General features: G+C 39.2%; 1 protein-coding gene across 1 annotated transcript in view; it reads right to left on the bottom strand.

The window, feature by feature from the left end:
• ALKBH8 (alkB homolog 8, tRNA methyltransferase) overlaps positions 1-25,198 on the bottom strand; it is a 45,833-nt gene that overhangs the window by 7,957 nt on the left and 12,678 nt on the right. The window contains exons 8-10 of the mRNA XM_008690124.2: positions 12,655-12,761; positions 2,912-3,063; positions 342-598 (exon numbers count right to left, since the gene is read on the bottom strand). Coding sequence (XP_008688346.2) covers positions 342-598; positions 2,912-3,063; positions 12,655-12,761 — 516 coding nt within the window. The remainder of the gene's footprint in view (positions 1-341; positions 599-2,911; positions 3,064-12,654; positions 12,762-25,198) is intronic.

Genomic DNA, 25,198 nt, shown 5'->3' with positions numbered 1-25,198 from the left:
GAATCTCAGTTGCTTCATTTAAAACAGATGAAAATACCAGCTTTAACGTTCTCATACTTAGGGCAATCTAAGCAAAGAAAGTGGCTTCTCTAAATATCCTTTCTGACCCGTAAGGAGTTTTATAAATTTAAGATAGTTTTACTGATAAAATAAGCAAAATCTAAAGGGAGGAGAACAACATACACATACACGACAAAAGAATAGGAGTGCTCATTAATTTTCCGTCTGTTGGTTATAACTTTTCGGCAATGACCTAAAAAACAGCATTATACCATAAGGCAGAAGGTGATAATAACCTAACAAATAAAGCCAAAAGAGAGCCAGGAGCAACAACGACTTACCATATATAACTCCTTATTGATGCCGAGATACTTTCCGTTCCCACAGCCAACATCGGCCACTAATGAACCACTTGGCAAAGCTTTCAAGAAGTCCACGACGCGCGGCCACGGGGTGTGTCTTGTACTGCTGAAGTGCCCAGCAATCTCCTCATAGACTCGATGGACGTATTCTTGCTCCAGCTGTGAGGCTTCTCTGGCACTCCCTGGGAATGATGGGGGGGTCCCCTTCATCTGGCTGTCACAGACCACAGTGTAGCCTAATGAAAAAATAAAGCAATATAAACCTTTCATTTTTATCCAAGTGATTCATAAGGTATCACGTTTCTTAAAAGAACAAGCAAATCAATGCAAATTTGGTGGCTGGGGTAAGCAGGCTCTGATTTATCAGTTTAAAAATAGCTCTTAACCTAACGAGTCCAATTACACATGTGAGGGGTCTAAAGAAAAAGGGGAAAAATCCATCTGCAACAAGACATGAACTGCAATTCTGCAGGCCTTCTAATGCAGATGCCTAGTTCATCCTGGGATTAAGGGTCCTTTCATTTAGGAAAGCATCTTGATGGGAGCTGAATTAACAGGAGTTAGGGTTTTTCTCTTGGTGAGCAAAGGAAACAGGAGTTCTGGGGCCCTAGCACTCTTGGAAAAACAACGAGGCCTAGGAGCAAAGTGTCATTTGGTTATGATCACAAGCATTTAATGAACACTATTTGAAGCAGTTTATACGGATGGTCTCAAGTCTCACAATAACACCATGAGACAGTACTGCTGTGTCCTTTTTACAGATGAGGACACTGAAGCCCAGAATGCCAAGTAATGATCCCGAAGTGACAAAGAACGGTAAGTCACGGAGCCAGTGGGGACTCGCGAGCCCACAATCTCAGCGACTACAGGCGTCACCTCCTTCACTAGGATCAGCACACCCTAAGGAGAACACCATCAAGTCAAGGAGATGACAAAGGAAAATGAGGATACACTGTTATCCTAATTAACATCCTAATTAAATGAAAGCTGAAGTTGTTCCCTGTTCCCTGCAATCATGCCTAACGCTCATTTTAAATCCTTGCCTGTTCTCTGCTACACCGTAATTTCCCTTTATCTTCGGCCGAAGTCTATGAGACACATCTTTTTACTGCAGGAAATACAGGAGGAGGAGCGGTGCTCCCAGAGAAGCCACAGTCAGGACAAAGGCAATAATGAGAAGTCATGTGGCAGCTCAGAAGTGGGCTGCAGCCCTCACGGCCTCAGGAATTCTCCCAACTCTGATCAGAGGGTGCCGAACCCTGAGAAAGGGGTGGGAGAGAGCTAGTCTTTGCTACTGTGTGAAGGGCAGCTCTAAACATTTCATGTGGACATTTAAGAAAGCCTGACGGCTCTAACACATGCAGATCCCAACAGACGGGTTAGTTGTATCTTGGGCACATCAGGATTACACTACCACACGCACTACTATGACCCTAAAACGGCCCTAGTAACATGTTATTCTTTTAGAAATTATAAACAGCTAAGTAATCTAAAGGAAGGATCAATCCTAATCCTTAAAAATTCACAAATTTTGACCAAAAGTATCCAAAAAGCCTCAAACGTGAAAAACATCTGTAAACTGAATATACATTCAGAGCTTCTACAACATGCCTTACATTCAATAAACGTCCACAACAAAGAAATCTCTGCAGAAGAAAACTAGCCTCTCTCTCCAGCTAGACCTCGGGTTCCTCAAGAACAGGAGTCGTGCTTTATTTTTCAGTATCTTGTAAAACTACAGACAGTGTCAGACACTCAACAAATATGAAATACACTTTTTTTAACTGATAAAAAAATTTGATGTTTCAAGGCCTCAATGACACTTTTAGCAAAAGAAACAAAAATCTGTTTTAAGCTTCCCTAACATCAAGATATAAGATTTAGCAAAAAAAAAAAAAAAAAAGATATCAAATATAGCAATTTCAAGTTTTCTAACAGATACTATTTACAAAATGAAAGAGATTTTTGTTCAATGAGTCCAAGAAATACACGTCATGATGTACTCGTATAGATAATTCAAAATAACACCCTTTTGACAAGTTTTTGAGCATTTCTGTTATTCCCTCCTAGATTTCCAAATTGACCAAAACACAAACCACTGTTTATCCCCCTAGAGTTATCTACTTACTATGGAGCAATTTGTCATCTCTAACTTCCTTGTTGGGTTAATGAGAAGTAATTTAGAAACCTAACAAGCTATTTCCAATAAAACCTATTTTTTACAAGTGATATTTTAACGTCCTACAATTTTATTTAGCACTCTTTTAACTGTGACTTCAATGTAAAAAAATGTTTACTTGGCGTCCAACTATGGCTAAGTACTATAGTTAGGAAAAATAAAGATGAATAAAATGCAGTCCCTACCTTCAAGGAATATAAACTCATTGGGGGCAGTTAAGAAAAATCTACATTAAGGACAACACTATACAAATATGAGAAATGCCATTAGAGAAGTTAAGACAAAGCTCTCCTTGGTTCTGATGGGACTTTAAAAGATTTTTACACTAGATTTACTCCATTTTACAGTGGAACCAAAATTATATACTTACTACAATTACAAGGTGTTTGCCTCACTTTCCTAAATGTAAATGATGTCCTTATTCCCCTCTTGCTTAAAGTTAGGTCTCCAACATCACTGGTGATAATTCCACTTTTGTGACCCTTGGATGCTTGAACAGTATCAAATTTTCTGGGTGTGATTCTAAAAACGACAGTCAAAATAATTTATTTATCATCGTATTCATAGAAATATTTCATGTCCTCTTAAAAATATTAAGGGAACAGAGCAAATTTAGAAGAATTAATGGCAAATAACTGCTGGGTTCGCCAAACTGTTAAGCATTGTAGAAAAAACAAAGAAATAGAAGTCTGTATTTTTTAAGAAGTTAACTTCAGGGTAATCATATTAAAAGAATGTACACTAACAAATTATTCAAGAAATGCAAATAGAATAATAACAAATATTTATTTATTTATTAAAGATTTTTAAGTAATCTCTACACCCAATGCGGGGCATGAACTCAGAACCCCAAGATCAAGAGTCGCATACTCCTCTGACTGAGCCAGCCAGGCGCCCACAAATACTTGATTAATACCAATTCTGAGAAAAAGAAAAAAAAAAAGGAACAGATAGAGCAAAGACAAAACACATAAACAGTAAACTTAAATTCAATCAATAATTATGCAAATGTAAAACGACTACAACATCCAATTAAAGAACAAAGAATGTCAGAATGGGTTAAAAAAATAAAGTCCAATTACATGCTGATTACAAGAGACACCCACCTTAAAATAAGGTCATAGAATGGTTGAAAATCAAGATAGAAAAAAAAAAGATATAGGGGCACCTGGGTGGCTCAGTCAATTGAGCGTCTGCCTTCAGTTCAGGTCATGATTCCAGGGTCCTGGGATGGAGCCCGATGTTGGGCTCCCTGCTCAGAGGGGAGCCTGCTTCTCCCTCTCCTCCCCACTTGTGTTCTCTCGCTATCTCTGTCACTATCTCTGCCTCTCTCTCTCTCCCTCCCTCAAATAAATAAAACCTTGAAAAAAAAAGAAAAGAAAAAAAGATATAACATACAGAAGACAAGTATTTTGCATGTTCCAAGCAAAACCAAAAGAAAAGTGGTATAGCTATCCTAATCAAAGCAGGCTTCAAAGGAGTAAATATTACTAGAGATGAAAAGGGACATTTCCTTTTTTATTTTATTTTATATTTTTATGTAGGCTCCACATCCACCATGAAGCCCATCATGGGGCTTGAACTCATGACCCTGAGAGCAAGACCTGAACTGAGATCAAGAATCCAATGCCTAACCAACTGAGCCACTCAGGCGCCCCAAAAAGGAACATTTCATAATAACAACAGTGTCAATACAACAGGAATATATAAAAACAATGCATATTTGTATGCATGTAACCAATAACATAGCATCAAAATACATAAAGCAAAAAGTGAACAAAAAATAACAGGAGAAATAGACAAATACATAATTATCATTGTAGCTTTGAATACATCTTTCTTAGTAAAGGAAATCTAGTTGAGGGACAAGGATATCAACATCAGAAAATAACAGATAATGGAACAGTTCCAGGCTGCCTGACATTCTCACCAATACTTGGTATTACCTGAGTTTTTAATTTTAGTCATTTTAGTGAGTGGCAAGTGGTATGAAATTGTGATTTTTCTTTTAAGATTTATTTATTTATTTGAGAGAGAGGGATTGTGCATGCGTGAGTAGAGGGAGAAGCAGAAGGAGAGAATCTTTAAGTTGACTCCCCACTGAGCCTGCAGCCCTATCTCAGGACCCAGGAGATCATGGCCTAAGCCAAAACCAAGAGTCGGATGCTTTACCAGCTGAGCCACCAAGGCGCCCCTGAAACTGTGGTTTTAATTTGCACCACTCTGATGAATAATGATGTTGTATATCTTTTCGGGTGCTTATTAGCCATTCATTGATACTTTTTTTGGTGAAGGATCTGTTCAAATCTTAAGCCCAAACCTTCGTTAGATATATGGATTCTGGATATTTTCTTCCCATGTGTGGCATGCTTTTTCATTTTTTTAATAATATTTTTTGACAAGTTTTTTAATTTTGACGCAGTTCATCTTTTTTTTTCTTTTATAGTGTGTTCTAAAATCTTTCTTTAAAAAACTTTGCCTACCCCAAGGTTGCAAAAATATTCTCTTGTATTTTCTTCTAGATGTTTTATAAGTTTCACTTTTACATTTAAATCTATGCTCTACATTGGGGAACCTGGGTGGCTCAGTCGGTTAAGCATCCGACTCTTGATTTCGAATTAGTTTATGAACTCAGGGTCATGAGATCGAGCCCCAGGTTGGGCTCCATGCTCAGTGTAAAGTCTGCTTGGGATTCTCGCTCCCTCTCTCCCTCTCCCTCTGCCCCTCCCCCAGCTCACTCATGCTCGGGCTTTCCTTCTCAAAATAAATAAATAAATCTTTGAAGAAAATCTATGATCTACCTCATATTACTCTTTGTAAATGGTGTGAGGCAGATCATGGTTCATTTTATTTCCACATGGACATCCAATTGTTCCAGCACCACCTGTTCATAAATTTCCTTTCCACACTGAATTGCATTGGTGTCTTTGTCAAAAATCAACTAACCTTGGGGCGCCTGGGTGGTTCAGTTGGTTAAGTATCTGCCTTCAGCTCGGGTCATGATCTCAGGGTCCTGGGATCAAGTCCCACATCGGGCTCCTTGCTCAGCGGGGAGCCTGCTTCTCCCTCTCCCTCTGCCTGCTACTCCCCCTACATGTACTCACTCTCTCTGTCAAAAAAAAAAAAAAAATCAACTGACCTTTATATGTGGATATATTCTGCCCCACTGGTCTGTCTATACACCAACACTACATTCTTTTTTTCTCTCTCTCTTTTCTTTTTTTTCAAGTAGGCTCCACATCCAGCATGGAGCCCATTGTGGGGCTTGACCTCAAAACCCTGAGATCAAGACCTGAGCTGAGATCAAGAGTCAGATATTTAACCGACTGAGCCACCTGGACATCCCATACACTTTTCGATTATGTAGCTTCAGTAAATTTTAAAAACCAGGTAAAATAAATCCTTTAACACTGTTCTGCTTCAAGAACATTTCCTTATAAATTTTAGAATCTGCTCATCAATTTCTTTTTTTTAATTTTATTTATTTGACACAGAGGACAGAGAGCGAGCGAGCACGAGTGGGGCGAGCTGCAGGCAGAGGGGGAGAGAGAGAAGCAGGCTCCCTGACAAGCAGGGAGCCCAATGTGGGGCTCGATCCCAGGACCCCAGAATCACAACCCGAGCTGAAGGTAGCTACCCAACCAACTGAGCCACCCAGCGCCCCTGCTCATCAATTTCTATTAAAAAGTCTTAAGATTTCTAATTGGAATTACACTGAAACATCAGATCAGCTTGGGACAATTGATATCTTAACAATATTAAGTTCCTATCCCTGATCATGGCATCTCTACCTCTTCATTCATTTGGTCTTCTGTAATTTCTCTCAGCAGTGTTTCAGGATTTTCAGTGTATATGTGTTGCACAACTTTCGTTAAATTTATTCCTAAGATTTAAATCTTCTAAGTTTTCTGCTTCATATACCCTAGCTAATCTATCCCCTATAGAGGTGGGTTTTACAGTCAGAGGGAATGTGCTAAGCCTGAAAGATCTTAGCAAATTATTAAAAAGCATAATTTTATATTTAGGTTGTTGATTTCTCTTTATCAGGGGCCAGGTAAGTTTTTTCAACACATCTAAAAAAGAGAAAGTTCAACCATATAATTAAAATAGATTTGATCCTAAAATGAAAAAATGTAATGTATTTCAGTTCTCAATTTTCATTTTGTCATCATTATACTATTTCTTCAATCTGTTGTTAGAATTCCCAAAAGGCAACAAAAGCAAAAATAAACAAGTGGGACTACACCAAACCTTATGCACAATGAAGGAAACCATCAACAAAATGAAATAGCCACCTACAGAATGAGAAAAAATATTTTAAATTATCTATCTGGTAAGGGATTAATATCTAAAACATATAAAGAACTCCCACAACTCAATAGCAAAAAACAAACCATTTAAAAAATGGACAGAGGATGTGAATAGACATTTTTCCAAAGGAGACATACAGACGGTCAACAGGCACATGAAAATGTGCTCAGTATCACTGATCATCAGGGGAATACAAATCAAAACCCCCACTGAGGTATCCCCTCATACCTGCTGCAGTGGCTATTATCAAAAAGATAAGAAATCACAAGTGTTGGCGAGAGTGTAGAGAAAAGGAACCCCCGGGCACTGCTGGTGGGAATGTGATTTGTGCAGCTGTTGTGGAAAACAGGATGGAGATGTCTCAAAAATTTAAAAACAGAACTACCCTGTGACCTAGCAATTCTACTATAGGATCTTTATCCAAAGGAAATAAAAACACTAACTTGGAAAGATATCTGCATCCATGGTCACTGAGGCATCATTTACAACAGCCAAGACATGGAAACCACCTAAGTGTCCATCAATGGAGGAATGAAGAAAGAAAATGTGGTATGTATATTTTAAAAAGCATTTTATTTCATTTTTCAAAAATTAATTTTTGAATATTGACCTAGTAGGCTACAACCTTGCTATATTCACTTTTTAGTTCTAACACTTGTTTTGTAGACTTCCTAGGATTTTCTACCCCACAATCATAAAGAGTTTTACTTCTTCCTTTCAAATCCCTATGATTGTTATTTCTTTTTCTTGACTTATTATACTATGTAAAACACCCACTGTAATATCAAAAAGAGGTGGCAAGAGCAGACATCCCTGCCCTGTTGGGTATCTTAGGAAAAGGCATTCAATATTTCACCATTAAATATGCTGTCAGCTGTGGGTTTCTCACAAATGCCCTTTATCAGCTTGAAAAAGTTTCCTTCTTGTCCTACTTTGCCAAGTTTTTATCATGAGCGGATGCTGAATTCTGTCAAATACATTTTCTGCATCAATCAAGATGATTGAATATTTTTTTCGCTTTTGTTCTTTTTATGTCTTGAATTACATGGCTTGGTTTCAAAATGTTAAGCCAATCTTACAGTCCTGGGATAAACTCTACTTGGTCATGATGTACTTTCTTTTTTATATATCGTACAACTGGATTTTCTCCAATTTTATTAAGGATGTTTTTTCACCTGTTACAAGAGATATTGGTCTGTAATTTTCTCCTATAGTAACATCCTTGACATGTTTTGGTGTAAGGGTAATGCTGGTCTCATAAAACACATAAGGAGAGTGGCTCTTTTAAAAGAGCTTGCACCAAAGGCAATTTTTTTAGAAGTAAAAAGAAAGCAAACATTGCTGGGGCGCCTGGGTAGCGCAGTCGTTAAGCGGCTGCCTTCGGCTCAGGGCGTGTTCCCGGTGTTCCGGGATCGAGTCCCACATCGGGCTCCTCCGCTGGGAGCCTGCTTCTTCCTCTCCCACTCCCCTGCTGTGTTCCCTCTCCCGCTGGCTGTCTCTCTGTCACATAAATAAATAAAAAAAAAAAAAAAAGAAAGCAAACATTGCCTGAATTTATATGATTGTTACCCTGATAGAGGAAAATGAGTAAAACTATGGTATTATACACAGTCATGATAGTTGACAACAATGAGTATCTTGAAACTCTTATTAGCAAATAAATTTCCCTCTTGAGGACCAAGTAGTTCTCTATCACAGGCTTTTTAAGTCAATTACTTTACTTGCCTAGAATTAAATCTTAAACAAAGGCCAAGCAGTACTTAACTGCTTTCGGCACCAATCTCAGATTTTTAGGAGTAGGTAATCCATAGGTTAAAGATTAATGAATTCTTTAAACATTACTGAACATCTTTTTTTCTCTCCCTACTCAAATTAATAATCTAGCTGAAAAAAATATTAAATAAAAAGATAAAAACATTTTTTAGATTTAAATAATAGTTCGATAGAAGAGACATCTCAAGGTAGAAGATGACAATACAATCTTTAGGAGTTCAAGGGAGAAATTATTTCAGGCTAATGTACCCAGAAAAGGTTTTACATACTATAAGGAAGTAAGAGCTGCGCTCTATGTTAAAAACAAAGTAAAAGGAAATCTATTGCACTGAGGGCTGGCGCAAGAGTAAAGGCCAGAGGGCACAGCATGAATTTGGAGCAGAGGGAGCAATCAAGGCCAGCTGGAACCACAAGGTTAAGGACACAGATCCTGAGGCCAGACTGCCTGGCTTCTCATCTTGGCTCTGCCACTTAATGGTTTTGTGACTTTGTAAAAGTTACATAACCTCTTTATGCTCCAATTTCCTTTAAAAATGGGGACAAAACCACAGAACAAACTTTCCACTGTGACTTGTATGAGTTAAGTGAGCTAATTGTATGAAACTTTGAGAACAAGGCTCAGCAGAAAGAAAATGCTCCAAAAGTAATTTAAAAGGAGAGTTAAATAAACTTATAGATAAACACCTGCCAAGTCAGTCGAATAACCTCAAGGAGGGAAGCACGTGGGTTTGTCTAGAAACACAATGTTCGCTGTTAAACACATGAATGGTTTCATTTCAAAACAACAAAGTGTTCTCTTCCACTTTTCTGAAAACTTTCCCATTCATTTTAGCTTCCCATTTCCCACTCTTAATGCAGACAAGATTTATTTCATTTCCAAGCGGCTCTGTCCCAACATAAGCAAAACAGTGCAAGCATAGTGCTATGTGACAGCCGATGCTCAGCCCTAGTGTGGGGCACCACAGAACGTGCTGGGAACTGCAGAGAGCTTGAGAATGCAGGCCTCATCTACAGAAGCCCACAGACGGTCTCCAACCAGGGCCGAGGCATCCGAGGGCCCAATGTTGTCAGATTGCCCAATTTTCAAAAGAAGCTGAAGGCTCAGATTTTTAGGTGAAAGCTCCTGATTTTTACATGTATGCAATTTATAAAAACGCTGCCACAGAGACCACCACCGCCAGCCAGAGAACATGCCTGATTGCTGGATTTGACTCGGGTGCTGCCGGCAGCCATTCTGATTTAAGCCGTGGTGGCTACAACAGTAATCTGAACTAGACTGAAATGAGAGTCTGGAATTAACCTTACACGACAGAGTCTGTCAACCTTTTCTTATTTTAAAGTAAACATTAGATCATTATATTGTACACTGAAACTAATATAACACTACATATTAATTATACTTGAATAAAAAATAAAGAAAAATAGTTCTTTTTTTTTAACAAAAAAAAAATAAATAAAGTAAACTTCACCCCTACGTGGGGCTCAAACTCACAACCCCAAGATCAAGAGTCACATGTTCCACTGACTGAGCCAGCCAGGGGCCCCAAATCAACCTTCTTCAATTCCTGTGCCTCGGTAGTGGTATCCCGTTTTCAGCCCAGAGATCAAAGAAAAAAATTTTTTTTATCAAGGTGTATTTCCTTGGTTTATACATATTTTTAAGTGTATTAAATGCGCTTTTTCAACCTATTCTCCTGTCACCCAGAGATTCTGATGCTGATAATACTCCATAATTGGTACGTCATTATTTGGTCAGCCTCTCTCTATTCCTGTCTTTACCTGTAGCCCCTCCCTCCTTACCCTACACTTTCCCTTTCTCCTTCTCTTCCCTATACACACGCACAATCACATTACAGGCAATGGGTATCAATGGAAGTCTTTAAAAATAATACTGAGGGTTTTTCTCCCCTGAAATTATTGTAAAGAATTCTGATTCTAGAGAAAGGTTTAAAAATAAATATTGCCTGCAATTCAATCTTCCAGAGATAATTACTCTTAACATTTAACCACATAATATGCTTTGAACCAAAAAAATAATGTGATTGGGGGCGCCTGGGGCTCAACTGGTTAAGCATCTGTCATCAGCTCAGGTCATGATCCCAGGGTCCTGGGAAGGGGCCCCATGTTGGGCTCCCTGCTCAGTGGGGAGTCTGCTTGTCCCTCTCCCTCTGCCCCTCCCTGCCCAATGCTCGCCAGCACGAAGCGTGCGCTTTCTCTCTCTCAAATAAATAAATAAATAAAATCTTAAAAAATAAAAAAAGAAAGAAAGAGAATAATGTGATCGAAATGATGCTTAGGAGAATTAATCAGCAGCAGTGCCCAGAGTAGATTAAAACCTGTTATAACACAGGCCTACGAAAAGTAATTTTTCATTTTGTATTTGCTGAAATACCATTACTCTTAAGTTTAAATGTACCGATCATAAAAATGCTTAAACTTAAAAAAAGAAAATGTGAATATTCTCAGTTCTAGAAATACCTGAAACCACTGGATCACCTCACCATTTTCATTTACTGTAAGTAAAAATATTTTAGATGGCCATGAAAAACAAATCAGGTAAATTTAAGCCTCATTGCTTAAAATCAGGCCATCTGTTTTTATGGTTCACATTCAGGACCTGTTACAGAATCATCTACGTGTTCACTTCCTTGATTTCTTAAATGCATCAGTTAAAAATCTCCAAGCAGGACATTATTAATAAGCACAGAACTCAGCAGTATTTTCAGCAGAAGGTACGTAAATTTTAGTAGCGCGATGCTTCTCCTCTAAAGGCTAAAGCTATGTTCTTGCCGAAAGTGCATAACCCATTTCTTTGAGATTAGATTCAATCAAACAAACTCAAATTGAGGGCCAGTCCATAAAATAACTGGTCCCCTTAAATGTGCCAACGTCCAGAAAGACAAAGAGAAGTTGAGGAATTGTTTCCAAGTAAGAAAGACTGCAGAGAAATGACAACTAATCAGAGTCACAGACGGAGTCCTGGATCAGAGGGACAGTATACTACAAACCACTAACAAAGATTCTCTGCTTGACCAAACTTTAGTCGGACTCCCCTGAGCCCAACTTGGCTCATCCTGGGCATGCCCGCCACCCACTGGCACTGCCCCAGCCCCGCCCCCGCCCCCTCGGCTATCTATTCCGACTTTTCCTGTTGTATGTGGAATCCAGCCCAGTTCTATACTGCCATCCCTTTTCTCCTACTGCAATAGTCCCTCAGTGAAATCTGGTTTTGCTCCTGTAACTGCTGGCAGTCTTCAACAGTACTATACTATAAGTACCACTAGCAGAATCTGAAGATGGATTGTAGAAGAGTATTTTTATCAATGTTGATGTTTCTGAATTTGAGTTGTATAGAGGTTTTATATCATAGGGGTTGGCAAACTTTTTCTGTAAAACAGGGCCAAATAGTAAACATTTTTAGGTAAAAAGGGCCACATACAGTTTCTATTCTCTGCTGTTTTTTTAAAAACACTTTAAAAACGTAAAAACCAAAATAACAATCATAATCATAATAAAAATAAATAAATTTAAAAATACAAATAAAAATATAAAAACCACTCTTGGCTCAAGAGCCGCAAAGCAGGCTCAGAGCTGAATTTGGCCAATGAACCATAGTTTGCCAACCCCTGATATAACGAATATCCTTGCTCTCAGGAAATACGCAATGAAGGGTGTAAGAGTAAAGGATCATGATGTCTGCAACTTACTCTCAAATGATTTAGCAATAGTAATAATAATGGTAACATATGAGAGCAATAAAATACATGGTCAAATACTCACAATTGGTAAATCTAGGTGAAAGGTGAAGGGAGTTCATTATACCATGCTTGCAACCCTCCATTAAACTTGAATTTCATCAAAATAAAAGGTCACTATTTACCATAAAAGGGCACAGATGTCCGTGGGGGTTAAAACCTGGACACCTCAATGTGCAGATAAGGGGCGTGATTCTGGTGGCTCAAGCAGGAAAGACTGAGAACTCTCACAAAGCAAGAGGTATTCTGTCACTAAGGTCATTTAGATACATACCCATGTGTCCAGAGGTATCTAGATTCTCCGGTCATCACCAGCAAACTCCGACGAGGCAACATGACTGGCACTGTGACACCATCTGGGTGTTTAAAATCCATGACAATCTTGAAGGAAAGATGAATGCATAAAGATGAATCCAAAACACCATGTACTCCAAGAACAAGTATGATTGATTCTGGCTATCTTTCTAGGTTAATAGAGATTAAAACGTGATTATGCTTCTTATAGAAGAGCATAGGGGAGTGGTCCTCAAACTTCAGAGCACATAAAAATCAACTGAATGGGGCACCTGAGTGGCTTAGTCAGTTAAGCGTCTGACTCTTGATTTTGGCTCAGGTCATGATCTCAGGGTCCTGGGATCAAGCACCACGATGGGCTCTGCACTCAACAGGGAGTGTGCTTGAGATTCTCTCTCTCTCTCTGTCCCTCCTCCTATACTCTCTCTCTCTCTCTCTAAAATAATAAATAAAATAAATTATTGAAAAAAATCAATGAACGACTAAAACACATATTTCATCCACAGGTTCAAACTCAGCAGGTCTAGGATGGGGCTCAGGAGTCTGCATTTCTAACAATTACCCCAGGAAATTATGACGCAGGTGGCCTGAGGATGCAAAACACTACGGCGGTGGTCAAATGCTAGGACTTGGAGCTGAAACACTCATTCCTGACTCTTCCATTTGTAGCCACATGACTCAGGACAAGCCACTTAACCCCTCCATGCCTCATGGAGGCAGCCCTTAAAGGCTGGTTACGTGAATTAAAAATGCGATGCAAAATAAGTCACAGAATCTGGCACACAATAAATATAAAAAACAGCAGCTGTAATTATTCATAGGATATTAAAAATTAATAACCCCCCAAACAACCATTAGATACCTATTCTCATATAACCCATTTTGCCTTTAAAGTCACTCAACATTTTGGATATTACAGGCTAATTTATAAGAGATAATCAAAGAACACAGGAATATTTTCAGCAACTCCTCCTAAGTTGTGCTGAAATATTATTGGATATTTATTGGATAAATATTATGGATAACAACCTATAAAGATACAACACCCAAGAAACTGTTTTTGTCCTCAGGAACCCAAACACCAAAGAGTTCAGTCTAAACATAGCAGCAGCTGACAAATGTGAATTTAAAAGGCATGTCACAGGGCTAAAAAATATTCTTAAGTGAACAAATCAATCCCCTTGAAAAATAAATATGCCAACCAAATATCAGTGGGATGAGCAGAATTTAGCATCTTTGTTAAAGGTTAACTGTTAGCATGGTACCTGGCACAGTTAACTGTTAGCTACCGTTACTATCAGCAATATTATTGGTCCAAATTAGATAACAGACATGAGAATTCCTCATAAACTACAAAGAATTATACAGATCTAAGCTGCTTTCTTCCCTTGGAAGTATGGAAAATAAAGTAAGATGACAGCATTTCATTTTCTAATAATTATCTGTTCTAAATGATCACATGTAATTACAAATAGCCACACTCTAAAAACATTCTATTGAGAACACTGCAGATGAATTCAGAAGTTGTCGGGGTGAAGTGCATGGACACCCACAACTTCCCAAAATGTATAAGTAAAATATACCAATAAGAGGATGGACAGATAGACAGATATTTGATAAAGCAAATATATTAACATGTTAACTATAGAATCTAGGTGGTGGGTATATAGGTGTTTGTTGTACAATTCTTTCAACTTTTTTGTATGAAAATTTTCATACTGAAAAGTTGGAGAGGGACGCCTGGGCGGCTCAGCTGGTTAAGCGTCTACCTTTGGCTCAAGACCTGATCCCAGGGTTCTGGGATCGAGTCCCACATCGGGCTCCTTGCTCAACGAGGAGCCTGCTTCTCCCTCTGCCCACCGCTCCCTCTGCCTGTGCTCACTCTCGAAAGAAAGAAAGAAAGAAAGAAAGAAAGAAAGAAAGAAAGAAAGAAAGAAAGAAAGAAAGAAAGAACTTTAGGTAAGTACTTATTTTTCATTGTCTGAGATATCAAAGGCCACAATGTTGAGCAAGGGACATGTCCTTGCCCACCAAGAGGTTACAGTTTCTGGCTAATTAACACTCAACATGTGTGACAAATAAATAGTACCTATTTACTTGTGAAATTCAAACACATTTCCTCCCATCGACAGAGAGTAATGATTTTTAAATAGGGAAATCCTAGTTTAAACAAATGATTAGAACTAACAAGACAAGTATGAACATAACACTAATTAATTTGGAAATACTTGTCCTGAATACAGAAGCCAAGTTTCAAGGAAGAAAAATACACTACCAACTAAGCCAAATATTATGGGATATAGGTTAGAAAATATACACAATACTTATTATTACTCTTGATGACCATTATCAGTTTGCTAGAGAGCCTCACAGAACTCAGGAAAATAGTTTACTCACTGTTGACCAGTTTATTATAAAACATTATAAAACGATATGATAAAGGACACAGACAAACGTCCAGATGGAAGAGAGGCACAGGGCAGGGATGTGAGAAGGCGCACAGAGCATCCCTGACCTCTCCGGGTGTGCCCCCCTCCTAGGACCGCCACGTGTTTGTTCATCAACCTGGAAGCTCTCTGAACCCCATACTATTGGGATTTTTATGGAGGCCTCATCACATAGGCATGATAATTATTAACTCCATCTCCAGCCCCACTTCCATCTGGAGAATAGGAGACAGGACTGAAAATTCCACGCTTCTAACCCCAGCTTGGTCTTTCTGGTGACCAGCCCTCATCCAGAAGCCCACTAAGAGTCATCTCATTAGAACAAAAAACACTGTCATCCCCCAGGATATTCCAAGGGATTTAGGAACTCTGTGTCAGGAGCCCAGGTGAATGACCAAACATTAGAACAAAAAATGCTCCTACTACTCCTATCGCTTAGGAAATTTACAAGTGTTTCAGGAGTTCTGTGCCAGGAACTGGGGAAAGAGACCAACATATATGTTTTCTATTACCTCACAGGTTATCTAATGTGAAAGTACAGTTTTTTTAATTTAAGAAAGTAATTTTTACTTATAAAATTAAATGTACATTTTCTATGAAAACTAAATTTTTCTTAAAAAGCCCATCATAAAATATTGTCACTATCATCATATTTAAAGTATCTTTATCTTAACTGAACAATGCTTAAGACCAAAAAAAAAAAAAAAAAAAAAGGAGGGAGAGAGGAAAAAAACAAGACTTTTTAAAAAATTCACCAAGGATTCACAATCAATAATGTTCCCCGCAACTCCTGAATCATTCTGCCATGTGACAGCTTCGCTCCACAGGACCTTCTTTCCAATTACTCTTTTTGGTTTTACCTATTTTCCTTATTTTCCGAGATGGCAGAGTCAATAAAGATCAAGATCCCAGGAAGCTTGTGGGGCATGACTGAGGATAATGTTCAGTTCAAAGCAAGTAAACAAAAAATCTTAGACTTTCTGATCTTATAAAACCTTTACGCATCCAAAGTACAACTGAATGAAAACCCCAGACACAGCCATCTCTACCACTCAAGTGAAGAGAAGATTCGTGACAGAAAAGTACATGAAATAAATTGATCTCCACATCGGCTAAACAGGAAAATGGAGAGTACACTGCACCTGGGACCACTTTGGAGAAGAACACAAATTTAATGTGGATCCTTACTGGTTAGAAAGGGGCTGAGATAGTTAGCCTCCTGAAACCCTGAAGGGCATACACACAAGAGACAACATGATATGAAGCAGGACATGTGGTTCACAGTGAATGACGAATGTCCTAAGTCACTCTGTTTGCCTGAAGAAAGTATCCCACAGCCAAGAAGGGAGAAGAGAGAGAAGTCCACCTGTTTCCCACAGGCTGCCAAAAGTAAATCTTCTGTAATTGCGCTGATATTGTCATTGGACCCAAATGTAGTAAGAATTTGCTTTTTATTGTAAACAGCAAACAGGTGATTCCACACGCTTCCCTGCGGCCATGTCTACCATGTTTGGACAAGCGGGAAAGGAGAGGAGACACGCTCACGATTGCAAGTGGACAAGACTGAAGCCACAAACTACTGACAAAGAACTACAGGTATGTCAAAAATGTCTGTTTACATCCTCTCCTTGGATCACAAATACAGAATCCCAGCGTATCATGAGATCGTTAGTCCACTGTGGGGGAGACAAGGAACTGAAAACATTTTAGTGAAACAAATATAATGTTCTGTCTCTCTACAAAAATGACACTCCTAGAACCCTACTTGCCCAGCTGAAAAGTAGCTGGAAGAGAAGCCTGCTGACATGCCAAATTATTCCAGGGCAGAGGACCTAATAGGAAGTTTGTCTGGAACGCGTTCGAGACCAGCAGCTGATGTCAATGACCTTTCCATCTCCTCCCACATAAGCCTGCTCAGTTTCCATTCCTTAAAGCAAGTTAATATCAAAGACTGAAACCAACCTATTTCCCTTCCTTGACTCCTACTAGCAAAACAGGTTTCCAAACAACAACAAAAACAGGAGCCTTGAAATTTGCTAAATTTCTTGAAAACCAGAATCTCAAGATAACCAAGTCTTGTGAAACTCAAAGGAAAGAAACAATGGCAAGAACAAGAACCAGGGCCCCTCATTTGAAAATCACTGAAAGAAATCAAACTCCTCTCCCTCGTTCTGGAGTAAGAGCAGTATTATAAAGGTCAGGTCTCAGTATTCTCATCAGGAGGGGGAAACACTCCCGCATTTGAACATAAAGATGGTGCTTTACAGCACAGCAAAGTGGTCCCTCGACTGGGACATGCAGGAACAAAACAGCACTGCAGCCAAACGCACTGGCCTCTCACTGCTGCTGAGAGCAGATGTGAGGGGCAGAGCATCATCTGACGTTTCTGGTGTGAAAATCCCTCGCTGCTGGGTTCCACGTGTGCATTTAGCATACATACCTGGGAACCTGTCCGCAGTACTGTGCATGTCAAACTAGCAAAACAAGGCTGAAATTTTAAAAGAAAACACCACAAACAAATCTACTTTAGAGCATATGTCAGCAAATTCCACCTCTCAAAACAACTCTGCCTTACAGAACTAGGTCTCAGCTGCAGAATGAATAGAAGCTGCCATCTCTACATCTCCACCCCCAAATACACATGATTCTGAACTGTTTTATCTGGCTGAGCTCAAGTAGAATGTAAAACAAGAGGACGCATTTTTTTAGTTTAATGGTCGAAACACATCTGCAAAAGGCACAAAAGAGAGCAAAGGAAACCTTGCATAACAGAAAAGTCTGAAAAAGAAAAGATGCTAAAACGGAGACACTTTAGCCACCACTGAATATCCCATATTATAAATGCTTAGCTTAAATGCCTACAATATAGGGGCGCCTGGGTGGCTCAGTTGGTTAAGCGTCTGACTTCAGCTCAGGTCGTGATCTCAGAGTCCTGGAATGTGAGCTCATCAGGGAGTCTGCTTCTCCCTCTGCCCCTCCCCCTGCTTCTGCTTCCTCTGTCTCTCTCTCACACAAATTAAATCTTTAAAAAAATGCATGATTATAAGCATGATTATATTATAATCATGCTTATGTGTTTGCACTGAGACCACTTACTATCAGCTTTCATCTATCACACTGTGGCTACGTTCCTCCGTAGGAACTGTGAAGTGAAAATCCACGTCATCCAAAATCAGACTCCAAAAACGAGAGTCAATCAAAAACCACTTCAGTAAAATTAAGTTTTATTTTACATATGACAAAGCTCCAAAGGTAATGAAACATTTCACCTTTAAAAAACATTTTTTGAGATTTTATCCTTACTTACTTGTTAGATTCTGTCTAGCAGATTATGCTCAACAAATATTTTTGAATAAATAAATTAATGAATAAATTCATCATAAACAATTTATGTGAAAAGAACAGGGTAATGTACCTTACATTTTTGGACAGAAGGCTTCCTAAATTCCATTTATTTATTTTCTGAGCTTTCCTCCTTAAGCAAAATAAATCAATAGATTCATATACACAGATAACCAAAATTCATATACACAGCTAGAGTAAAAAGGACAATAATAGTCATGAGTGTATCTCTAGCCCTAGATTACTCATCATAAAGAAAAATTCATCGAGGATAGTACTTTCCATAGGTACCATAATGAGTTGCCACCTCACATCTCTTAGAAAGTCTACTATCAAAAGAAAAACAGAAAGAGAGAGAGGGAGGGGGGGAAGGGGGAAGGGGGAAGGAAGGAAAGGAGGGAGGAAGGAAGAAGGAAGGGAATGGCACAAGTGTTGAAAATAAGGAGAAAAGAGAACCCTTGTGCACTGTTGGTGGGAATGCAAACTGGTACAGCCACTGTGGAAAACAGTATGGAGCTTCCTCAAAAAATCTAAAAATAGAACTACCTATGATCCAGCAATTCCACTTCTGGGTATTTACCCAAAGGAAATGAAAGCGCTGACTCAAAAGGTTACCTACATCCCCATGTTCACTGCAGCATCATCTACAGCAGCCGAGACGTGGAAATGACCTAAGCGTCCACTGATAGATGAATGGATAAAGAAGTTGGGTTTTTATATACAATCGAATATTTTTCAGTCATTAAAGAGAAGGAAATCCCGCCATTTGCAGCAACATGGATGGACCTGGAGAGCATTATACTAAGTGGAGTAAGTCACACAGAGACAGACATGCCATATGATCTCACTTATATGTGGAATCTAAAAACAAAAACAAAAAACAATAAAACACCAAACTCCTAGGTACAGAGAGTGGTTGCCAAACCACTAGTTACAGGCTGGTGGTTGCCAAAGGCAGGAAGGGCAGGGTAGGTGAAATGGGTGAACCACCATCCAGTTATAAAACAAACAAATTCTGGAGATGCAAGGTACAGCATGATGACTGCAGTAACTACCAGTGTGGTGCATATCTGAAAGCTGGTGGAGGCCTTCAAAGATCTCATCATAAGGCAAAAAAGAGTTGTAATCATGCGTGGGGACAGATGTTAACTAGACTTACTGTGGTGACCATTTTGCAATACAGACATGTAACAAGTCATTATGTTATACACCTGAAACTAATACAACGTTATATGTCAATTATATCTCAATTACAAAAAAACAAACTAGGAGATACACACCAAAAAAACCACAAAGAAAGAAAGAAAAAAGAAAAAGAAAAAAGAAAACGAAAACACCTCATTGCTGGTGGTGATGATCATAGTAACACCAGCGTTGGCAGGAGGAGGGGGAGCTACAGTGGCTGCTGTCATTACTATTAAATTCTTCTCAATTCTGTATAACAACTGAAATTCAAGAATTAGATGCCAACTTCAAACTATCACAGAAAGCACAGAAATGAAGTGATTTCTCCATGGTTCGTTAGGAGTTACCAATAGGGATGAGCTAGAATCCCGCTCTCCCAACTTGTCCAATGCCAAATCCAGTCCCAGTGCAAACACCTGAGGGTCTGGACACAACACACAGAGACTCTGACTTCCTTGGTCCCTAGCGCGGTGCTGGAGTATTTAACTGAATGGTGACTACAACCGCCCCTGGGGCCTACAGTACTTCATGTTTACTTATTTGGGAAGGATTACTATGAAATCCTACTGCCTTTGGAGTTCATACTACACAGATTTAGCATTTCAGCATTTTCTAACTCAAAATCCTAACTAAATATTGTAATTGTCTGTGAGCTTTCTATAAATACAGAAAACCGGCCTTCATCTCAGACATTCTGAATCAGAATAAACCACAGTACCTGCCCTGGAAAAAGCCAGTCTAGCAAGGAGAACGGAAACAAACCACAGGGACCTCAAATATGCAAATATCAGATACAGGCTAAGAACCAAAGTTTCTTACCATGTTTATAGATATGAATGCCAAGCTTGAAAATTTCAGCAGAGAACTGGAGATGATTTTTTTTAAGACATCATAAGTCTGAAGAAAAACCAAGCAGATACTCTAAAACAGAAAAACACCAGGACTGAAATGAGGCCATTGATGACTGGGTTTAACAGCAAATGAGCTGTGGCTGAGAAGAGAATTAGTGACAGAAGAAACTGTCTGGAGTAGTGTGGAGAGAAAAAATACACCAAACACAGAAGAGAGGTTAAGCAAAATAGAGTCTACAGAAAACAGGCAGGTGGAGAATAGAACAGAGACAAAATCTACAGGGATAATGGCTGAGTTTTCCAAAACCAATGGAAAAAAAAAATCCACAGGTTCAAGAAATCCCACAAATCCCGAGAACAAATAAACCCATCAAAATAAGCAGAATAATCAGGCACATCAAAAGGAAACTACAGAAAACAAAAGATAAAGAAAAAAAAATCTTAAAAGAAGCCAGAGAAAGAAACAAAGGTCACCTTCAAAGGTCACAAAAGCAATACTGGGAGCCAGAAGAAAGTAAATGACATCTTTCGTACACAAAGAGAAAATAACCGCCAGCCTGGAATTCTATCCCTGGTGAAAATACCCCCGAAGGATGAAGGTGAAATGAAGACACTTGCAGACAAAAATAACACAGAATGGCCAGCAGCAGACTCGGAGTAAAGGAAATGTAAAGGGTGCTGCATGACACAAAAGGAAAATGACCCCAGATGGAAGGTGTGACATTAAAGAATGAAGAACAAAGAAAACAACACTGACTGTAACTGCCACAGAAGTATCTTTAAAAAAGTAAGATAATTCAAATACACAATAATAAAAGGATATAAATTATCAGGGAGTACTGGAGTTAAAAAGTTCTGAAGTTATCATACTATTCAGCAAAAAAGATACCAAATAAGCTTAGACTCTGAATGCATCTCAAGTAAGTATGTTGAGTGAAAGAAGCCACACAGCAGGGTGTACCCTGTAAGATGCCCATATAACAGACTCCAGAGAATATCTGTGATCTAAGGTGTTGAGGAACAGGAGGTGATAAGCAAATTTCTGGGAAAGATGGACACATTTGTCATATTGAAAGTCTTGAAGCTTTCGCGAGTGTCTATTTTAATACATGCAGCTTACTGAATGACAGCTATGCCACTAGGAGCGGTTTTTCAAAGAAAATGTTGTGGGATGTAGTTAAAACAGTACTTGAATTCACAATCATAAAAATGTATGCCAAGACTATTTCCCAGGTTCTTGGGATGCCTGGGTGGTTCAATCGGTGAAGCGTCTACCTTCGGCTCAGGTCATGATCTCAGGGTCCTGGGATGGAGCCCCGCATTGGGCTCCCTGCTCAGTGGGGCATCTACTCCTGCCTCTCCCTCTGTCCCTCTTCCCAGCTCATGCTCTCTCTGTCTCTCTCTCTCTCTGACAAATAAATAAAATCTTAAAAAAAAAAAAAAAAAGAATATTTTCCAGGTTCTAAATTGATCCACTGGTGGACAAACAGAACAGGAAACTCAGGAAGACCAGAAGCTTGTTTTGTTTTGTACGGGAGAAGAGCAGTGGGTGGTAAATGGCTGAAAACAAAGATGAGCTCAGACTTAAAAAATGTCTTTTAGGAAGTTGGATACTCAGGTCCAAAATCAGAGGTGGGGAGGGGGGAATCAAGGCTGGAAATAATTTTGTATCTCCCACACTGCTTGGGAAAATGCAGGTCACAGAAATAAAAGCTCTTTTAAGAGACATCTATTTAACCAACCTATATGCTCCATTACTTCTGGAAGGCATACTCATGCCCCAAATGTGTGCTGATCACAGGCAACTCTCTAACACGTTCATGCATTTCCACTCTCACCACCTGAGCTACAAGCTTAACAAGTCAAGCACTCTGTGCCATCCACACTTGTTTTGCTGTTACTTAATTTAATGATATACTACGTAAACTGATGAAATTGACAAAGGAAAGATAGGATTTTTTTTTAAGATTTTATTTATTTATTTGACAGAAAGAGAGGAAGCGAGACAGGGAACACAAGCAGGGGGAGTGGGAGAGGGAGAAGCAGGCTTCCCGCTGAGCAGGGAGCCCGATGCAGGGCTCGGTCCCAGAACGCTGGGATCATGACCTGAGCCGAAGGCAGACACTTAACAACTGAGCCACCCAGGCGCCCCAGGATTTTTTTCTCTATACGTTAGGTTGAATGCTGCTGACTTAGTACAAGGGAACAAAATAATGAATTGTTGTAACAAATGTGATAACTCAATAATAAAATCTTGGAAACACAAACATCAAAACATAAAACCCTACACTCAGGTGTCACAGGTTCTTTAAGCTTTTGCTTCACCTTAAAAAAATGAAAACTGGAAAGACAAGGCAGACTGTGGACCCTCCCAGAAAGAAGGGCCCTATATCAAAATACTGGTAAGTGAATTTATATGTAGGTTAAAACAAAGTGTTTGTAATATTCATGCATTATTATCCCCAAATTTTAGTGACTTCTCAGTTAAACAGCCAAGCACTGGTTCCTACTGTGTCTCCTAAACGGGCCTCTATTGTAGCTCTCTGCACTCGATGAATTTGATTCTAGTTCCACATACCTGGAGTGACATAATGCTGCTGTCTTGCTACAAAGTAAATGCACAAATTCTACCCGAAAAGATAAAAGAATTGGTATTTGGAAGGCTCCAAATACAACAAAACGTTCTATTTCATGGTGTCAAGCTGTGAAAGATTTTTTTTTAGCAGATGACAGGCCGGAACGGGCATATCTCTTTGCCATTATCCTTACTGTAATGGCAGCATGGATACTGCAACATATGAAGGACAGAAGGAGGACACTGTAAGAATTGTCAACAGACTCTCATTTGCCCCATTTACACAAAAGGGAATTTTGGCTTCCAAGAGATCTTGAAAGATAAGAAAATTACACAAAAATTGGAATCTTCAGAACATAAGTTAGTAGGGGAAATGCTTAAGTGAAAATAGAACTCAATGTATAAAAACCAACACGACCAAGTAAGGTAAAGCATTTACTTCTGGCCCATAAACCAGCAGATCCATCCACTTGTCCACATTAGTTCTGAATGTTAGGGACACAATGGATAAAAAGGCAAATGAAGACGTGGCCCAATGCACCCCCACCAATACACACAGCCATACCACAGCTATGGGTACAAAGCGCCCCTGCACGCACACCCAGAAATGGGGGAACAATATAAACCCACTTGGATGGCAGATCGTCATCCTTTCAATGCTGAGGGCACTACAGAGACGATGGGAAATACCACAAGTAAGTTCTAAGGATAGAGAAGGGAGAAAGGAGCTACACAGCAGACACAATCTATTTGACAGAACTTAACAAAATGTAAATATTCCAAGGACTCGCAGAAGAATAAAGTCTGGGGCGTGGAACCAAGATAAAAATAAGGAAGAAGAAATCGCTTGGCTTCTGAGGCTATAAATGTTGCCGACATATATACATTTTGAGGGCTGAAGTTGAGGTTAAAGATGAGGTCAGGATGCTGAGGGTCCAGGCTGTATTAGTTGTTTCAAACCCCATAAAGTATCTTTGTTTTCTTCCCTCAATTTGTGCTGAGGATCAGAAAATAAGGAAACATTTGTCTGTTGAAGCAACACACTCCTAACAGAGACGTACCCTATGAGTCATTCCGGATATACAGGAAGCGATGAGAATCACTCCAGCATCAGAACATCTCTGGGGCAAACTATGCAGTTTGCAAAAAAACACAGAATCTACAAAACTACTCAGCTGGCAACAGAGAAACTGGGTCGCTCGAGAAATCCCACAAAAAGTTTTTACCCAATACCTTATATTTCAGAAGATCAACCTGGACTCAATATTTGCTAAAAGCATGAGCCTGGAGAGAGAACAGGTAATATAATGAAAGACGGAGACCTCTAGCAGGCATTCAACAGACACAGTCTTCATTAACCAAATACCCAATTGCCCAGCCCACTCAGCTGCAAAAATCATCATAATAAAAAATATTAACTGATAAACAACTTCTTATAAAATCGGTACTTCTCCATATATCTCTGTGTTTAATACCGGCAGCTATCTGTGCCCATTGTGGTAACCCTTTGGTCGGTCTTTCTGTGAATTTTGATGTAATGTATACTAACTTTGTAGGGTGACAGAAGGTAACAGACTTGTTATGGTGATCATTTTGTAATGTATATAAATTTCAAATCACTATGTTTCACCTGAAATCAGGATAATACTGTATGTCAATTCTACTCAAAAAAAAAAAAAATAGGAGTTCTCAAATTTTCTAGGAAGAGGAAGCAAGTAAGAAGTTAAATATAATCTCAAGGATTTTAGCTAAGGAGAAACAAACAAACACTAAAAACAATGGTGCCACTGACAAATTACTACAATGGAATGGAAACTGGAGTAGATACTATAGTAAATTTCTTACAACAATTAAGGATGTCAAGGATGAGGAAATACAGAAAAAGGGACAGAAGTCTGGGAGCCAGGTTCTAGGTCTGGGGCAAAGAGCCAGGAGAGAGAGCAAGCAATTACACAGTGTCAAAAGCAAACAGAACAGGCGCAACGGTGGGTAAATGCAAGAAGAAAAGGTGAAGCCACCTTCCTGGGGACCACCGAAAATCTCATCTTCCCTCCAGGAAGGGACCAAAGAAGCAGCTTACCTTAGTAAGTCTCTACACGTATGAACTGCTCTGAGTTAGAAAAC

Source organism: Ursus maritimus, unplaced genomic scaffold (assembly GCF_017311325.1).
Source record: "Ursus maritimus isolate PB19 unplaced genomic scaffold, ASM1731132v1 scaffold_16, whole genome shotgun sequence".
In the NCBI taxonomy this organism is placed as follows: Eukaryota; Metazoa; Chordata; class Mammalia; order Carnivora; family Ursidae; genus Ursus; species Ursus maritimus.
This window is presented reverse-complemented; position numbering and strand designations above follow the sequence as displayed.